This window comes from Vigna unguiculata, chromosome 7 (assembly GCF_004118075.2).
Source record: "Vigna unguiculata cultivar IT97K-499-35 chromosome 7, ASM411807v1, whole genome shotgun sequence".
Lineage (NCBI taxonomy): Eukaryota > Viridiplantae > Streptophyta > Magnoliopsida > Fabales > Fabaceae > Vigna > Vigna unguiculata.
The window spans coordinates 15,461,197-15,467,373 of record NC_040285.1 but is presented as its reverse complement, the minus strand read 5'-3'; the positions used below and the strand labels follow the sequence as shown (position 1 = coordinate 15,467,373).

The 6,177-nt window shown below is 41.5% G+C and overlaps 1 protein-coding gene across 1 annotated transcript; it reads right to left on the bottom strand.

Annotated features, from left to right (window-relative positions):
- Positions 1-2,083: 2,083 nt before the first annotated feature.
- LOC114191215 (histidine-rich glycoprotein-like) lies at positions 2,084-2,584 on the bottom strand. The gene has a single exon (XM_028080392.1). The coding sequence runs from the start codon at positions 2,582-2,584 to the stop codon at positions 2,084-2,086; it is 501 nt and encodes a 166-aa protein (XP_027936193.1).
- Positions 2,585-6,177: the final 3,593 nt, after the last annotated feature.

Sequence of the window (6,177 nt, the reverse complement as noted above, 5' to 3'; positions counted from 1 at the left end):
CTTTCACCAAGGTGTTACTTGCCTACAAAAAAATTCTTCCAAAGCAAGATGTACATCACCCTTCCTTCTCTTCCCAAGCCAAAAAGGAAGGCCCAAAGCACAAGCAAGAGAGGAAGAATAGTCTAGAAAATAAAGATGGCCTAACCAAAGCTAGGGTTAATACCCTTAGAAAGGATGGAAGAAGAGCTCATAAAAGGGAGGCGCAAATCCTCCCCCAAATCAAGTCAAGCTCCATCTACAAAGGCTTAAAGAATTTGTGGTCAAATTCTCTCTAAGGAGGGGAGGATGATGAAGGATTGACCCCAACCAAGGATGGAGGCAAATGCTTAAGAAGACTAAGCATGTTTAGAAAGGAAGTTCACTAATCCTTCATCCCTTTCATTTGTGTTTGCTATTTTTGATTCCCAAGTTGACTTAGTTGAATCAACTTTAGTTGACTTGTTGACCTTTGACTAGGTTTGAGTTGTTGACTATAGTTGACTTGACTTAAGCCAACATGCTAATCTATGTTTATTTGCTTTGTAGGTTAATTAGGAGTAAGAAAGCAATGCTAGGTGGCGCATGGTGATTGGGGAGCATAAATGATGTGGAGGAGAGAGTAAAGCAAAGGCATAAAGCATAAAGTAAAAAGCATAAAGCAAAAACATTCTTGTGTCTCAACCATTTGTGAGAGTTTCCTCCCTAGGGAGTGAATACTTTTAAGCCTTATCTTGCATAGCAAGTGGCGGCACACATCCACTCATCTTCAAGGTTGCCATGGCTTCTAGCCTAGCCTTGTAGTGGCGTGCTTCTCACATTTTTACCATTTCTTTCCTTTCCATTTTATGTTTTCTTCTTCCTTTAATTGTTCTTGGTTTTCTATGGTTTATGTGCCTTCCATTTCCTTTTTATTTTGAATCAATCCATCATCTTCTTTTCTTGAGCTTTGTGAAAGGAACCTTCACATCTAGATAGCTTGCTATCTTAATGTCCAGTGGGGATTTCACTTAGCTTTCTTAAACAACTCACACCATATTCAATAATCTTAAAAAGAAACAAGATAATCCTTCATCACCACTGCTTTTCCTAAATAAGATTCTTCATGGGTTATCTAGAGATTATTGTTAAATTAATTATTGTTGTTGATTTACAAATCAATCAATGTAAAGACTCAATTCATTTGTTGGCATTCTCACTTTTAATCAAAGTAAAGTCTCAATTAAAAGTGAGAATTGTTAGATTGTCCATAGTAAATTCAATCAAAGTACAGTCTCAATTAATTTTACTGTTCCTAATCATGTCTATTCCTTTGTTTCTTCACCAAATAGAAAACTTAATTAATCAAAGTAAAGTCTTGACTAATTTTAGTTAAAGTAATTACCTCTAATCAAAGTAAAGTCTCAATTATTGGAAAAAACTTATTTAATCAAATGAAAGTTTCTAAATAAAATCAAAGTAAAGTCTCAATTTAATTTAAAAACCTTTTGACTCATATGATTAGCATGCATATAGATTAAAAATCATTATTTTCTATTCGATTAAGAAGCAAAGGACATAGATAAACAAAAACCACAACAATAATCAAAATAACAAACACATAAATTCATCTAACCTCAGAATCCAGTTAACAAATTACAGTGGAATCAACCCTAAAAGCTTAGCCCTCCATGGCTTTGATAGAATACATGATGATATGAAGGAAAGAAAATAAAAGAAAGAATGAGAGATGTGGTGGAGACGGTATCTACCAAAACCAGAGAGTTCTAAGTGTCTAAGTTATGTGTCCCTTAAGTCTCTTTATATAGGCTTCAACTGGACTTTGGGCTTTATTTGTTAGTTGCTAAAATCTTTTATTTTTATTTAATTAATTAGCAACTTAATTCCTGTCCAATTTCCAATTCTGCCCCTCTTATTTAACCATTTTTGCAGTTTTGACCAGAGTTGACTGCTGACTTTGACCAATTGACCAGTGTTGACCAGTTTGACTGTCCAATAGCAGCCTGACACATGGCAGTGCATTTTCTCTCTCCAGAATTAAGGTTTCTACAAGTGCAATGGAGATGGAGATGGCAATGACGGCTGCTCCTCTGCTGCCGGCGCTAGCTCATCCACGGTGGTGCGTTGCGGTGGCGGTGCTGGTCTGGAAGCTGCTGCCATGGTTGTGCGCGAGGAAGAAGAACTCGTGGTGGCCGTGAAGCTGGTGCAGGGATGAAGGAGGAAGTTGCATTGGCGTGAGCTGGTGCAGGTGCGAAGATGGTGACAGGCGCAAGCTGCAATGGTTGCTGCCGTTGCGTTCGTGAATGACAGGTGGTGGTGCAGGTTTGCAGTGGCCATGGTTGATTCTACGGTGCTGTTTCCGGCGTGCGAAGCTGCTGCGCGGTGGTGTTCGCTGCATTTGTGTGTGGACGGGGATGGCGTCGCGATGATGGTTGAACGCAACTGATGCATGATGGTGGTCGGATTTTCGGTGAGCTGCAGGTTCTTGGTAATGGCGACACGGTGGTGCAGAAGGTTGGTGCCCGTCGCGGTGGTGGTGTTGGCAACGAGAATATGGTGCTGTAGAATCGTGGTGGCCGACGGCGAGATTGGCGGCGGCGGCTGCCATGTGATGGAAGGAGAGGAGAAAATTAGGGTTAGGGTTTCATTTTGGGAGATGTTGACGTGGCAAGATTTGATTGGTCAATTTGGTGAGTGGAGGATTATGACACGTGTCAGCTTATGGTTGGCCTGATTTGAAAGGTGGGGATTGCCACATGGCATAATCTGGTTGAGTGGAGTTTAGTGGTAGGAGGGGTGCAACTTAGTAAAAACTAGGGGTGCAGAACAGATTTTTGTGGTCCACTTGCAGGAGGAGTGTGCAAATAAAATCTGGGGGTGCATTTAGCTCCTAATTTATTCTTTTCCAAAATTTCCTGATTTTGGACTTATTTTGTAACTTTGAATATTTCAAATCCACACTATTAATGACCAAAAATAAATTCCAGCTGCATTAACAAACGTTAGAATATCCAATAATATTTTATGCAACTGAAACAAATTTTTACGCCACTTTTACCAAACTTACTCAATAAATCTAATAATTACAAATCCTAATTAAATCAATCTTTAAGCACAGAAAATTCAATTAAATCCCCAAATTTAAATATTAAATGAGGGCAAAAGTTTGAACTCATCACACCCCAAATCTCATGAATAAAACAAAGGGTTCTTAACCTCAGGTCTACTCCAAGCCTTAATGTTACATTCGCTTTTACTTCCCCACCCTTACCACAAGTAAGCAGCCCAGGTCAAACACCTTTAACTTAATGTTACATTCGCTTTTAGTTCCCTACCCTTACCACAAGTAAGCAGCCTGGGTCGAACACCCTTAACTTAATGTTTAATTCACTTTTAGTTCCCCACCCTTACTACAAGTAAGTGGCCTGGGTCGAATACCCTTAACTTAATGTTACATTCGTTTTTAGTTCCCCATCCTTACCACAAGTAAGCGGCCTGGGTCGAACACCCTTAACTTAATGTTTAATTCGCTTTTAGTTCCCCACCCTTACCACAATTAAGCGGCCTGGGTCGAACACTCTTAAGTTAATGTTTAATTCGTTTCCAGTTCTTCACCCTTACCACAAGTAAGCAGTCTAGGTCGAACACCCTTAACTTAATGTTTAATTCGCGTTTAGTTCCCCACCTTTACCACAAGTAAGCGACCTTGGTCGAACACCCTTAACTTAATGTTTAATTCGCTTTTAGTTCCCCACCCTTACTACAAGTAAACGGCCTGAATCGAACACCCTTCTCAAATTAAAACGGACTATAACCAAATATGGCTTACATCACAATTCATTCACGATAATATCATTCCACATGATATTATAACGCATCATATCGGTATCGCGCAACAACAAACATACCAAGAATAACCATCACATTAACAGTAAAGTAGATAGTGTATGAATTAACGAAAAATTAAACAATGTACGGATTAAGACAGACTTAGAATCGAAATCAAATTGACAACATTCAAACACCAATCCTAAGCCACCCCCTATTCGACATCTTTCGCTTCCCCGCATCATCAGGATTTGCATCTACCTTCTCAACCTCCACCACCTTCCCTACATCCTCCCTAGGACTGGATTCCACCTCATCCACGAGGACACTGTCAACCACATCTTTATTTACATCAAATCTAACATCACCAGCATCCATATCCTTGTAAAAGAAAGACGCTTGCCGCAACCCCTTCTGGAATCCTTTTATATGTTCCTGGATAACATAACTCTTTAAATCATCAAGCTCCACCTCCAGACCGTCATGTTTCTCCTTCATCTCGTCATAACCCGCCTCCAAATCAGCAATGCGGCCCTTCAATTTCTCCTCCGAGTCCAAGCAACGCACTCTCCACGTTGCCAGCCTTTTCCTCTCTTCTAGCCATTCTTCCTTTTCTTTCTTTCAGGCCTCCTTCTCCTCGGCATGTTTGTCAACCTTCTCTTGCAACTCTTGCAACTTTTCCCGATTCCCTTCCTTCAACTCCCTCCGATACAAGGACCCAACCCGGTGCCCCAATAGTAGCGCCTTACTACTAAATTCCACCATAGTCTTCACTAGATGGTTAGGATCCATGTTATCGATTGAATTAATCAGCGTCTCTAGCATATTAATTTCAATATCTCGTTGTACAACTGTCTCTGGCAGCTCAATCAGTCCAGCTTCTGGCCCTTTTGTGCCACTAAACAACCCCACCCCTAACAGAGCAGCTCAGACCTTCTTCACAACTTTGCCCTTACCAGGCCTAGCCAGTAACTCGGCCTTTCTTTTCGTCCCACCATGTACGTGAACATCCACCAACGACTCTTGCAAGTTAGGAACCTCAGTGTCCCCAACAGCCTTAGCTCTAGCCGCTTTCTCCTTTCGCAGTGTCTGGAACAGAGTCAAGTTCTTCTTTCCCATCTACGCCATGTGACATGCAAACAATAACACACATCCATCAGACCACTCAAACACAATATAAAACTCAGATATACAAAAAGATACCTTCAATATCAATAATCGGATGAACTGAATTATAAACCCTAACTAAGCCTTTAGTGGGCATCTTATTGCTAAAAATTATCACCGCATCCACCACCTCCCTGTCAGCCACCGACAACTCCTCCCTCGCCATCCCCTTATATCTCCAAGGGCTACTGGACCAAAAAAAGGGAAATTTAGTACTCCCATTGCTGGTGTAAAAATGTGAGCGTCCAACTTACTTTAAAGAACCCATCTTTAATGTGTTTGAAAGACTGAGTAAAAGCATCCAGTCTGTTAATTCTGGGTCAGCTTATAAGCAACAACCACGTGGTCGAACTTATCGGCCTCGTATCAAAAAAGTAAAGGAACGCCCGTGGAGTAGGTTGCAAGTACAAAGCCATACACAACAACCGAAACGCCTAGAAGTATGCCCAGCTGTTTGGGTGTGGTTGAGGGGGAGCAACATTCAACAAACGCAACACTCCCATGGTGAACTCGTCAAACGGCAACCGGATGTGTAGTTGTAAAAAGTGACACATGTACATGTAAAGGAACTCCTCGGCAGCTCCATCTCGATTGTGGCAGACACATTCTACTGTAGTTACCCTCTCTGGCACCACTATATCCCTTTGAGCACCTTTCTCAAAGATAGGGGTACAATTCAGCCACGACTTCAGTAACTGCAACCACCGGAATATCATGTGTTGCATTCGAACATCTATGGCCCACCCATATCCCGCCTTTGCCGGCCAGTTGCTCTCTGCCAACTCCTCAAGTGGATCCTCCCTAACTTCCACTGTTCTCTCCATAGGGATCCTCCCCATATTTCCCTATCACTACTACCCGACCGACTACTCCCACTCCCTCTTGACTGCTCACTACTCGAACTTGATAAGGAAACCCTATCGCTACTACTATACATACTTATTCTTTTTAGGACGGTGGAAATAAGGAAGATATTGGACAACTCTAACGCATACAAACAACTGATCTGAGATTTCTAACAAATGAAGCAACGTGAACACATTCCCAACATCATCTTCATTTATAAACATGAATACCAAACGCTACAACTTCTTCCCGCCAAAAGTCATAAGTCATATGAAGCGTCACAACACACACCAAGCGTCACCAACCTCAAAATAACGGCGTAAAATCCTTTCGATTAGACCTCTAACATCTGCCACCCCT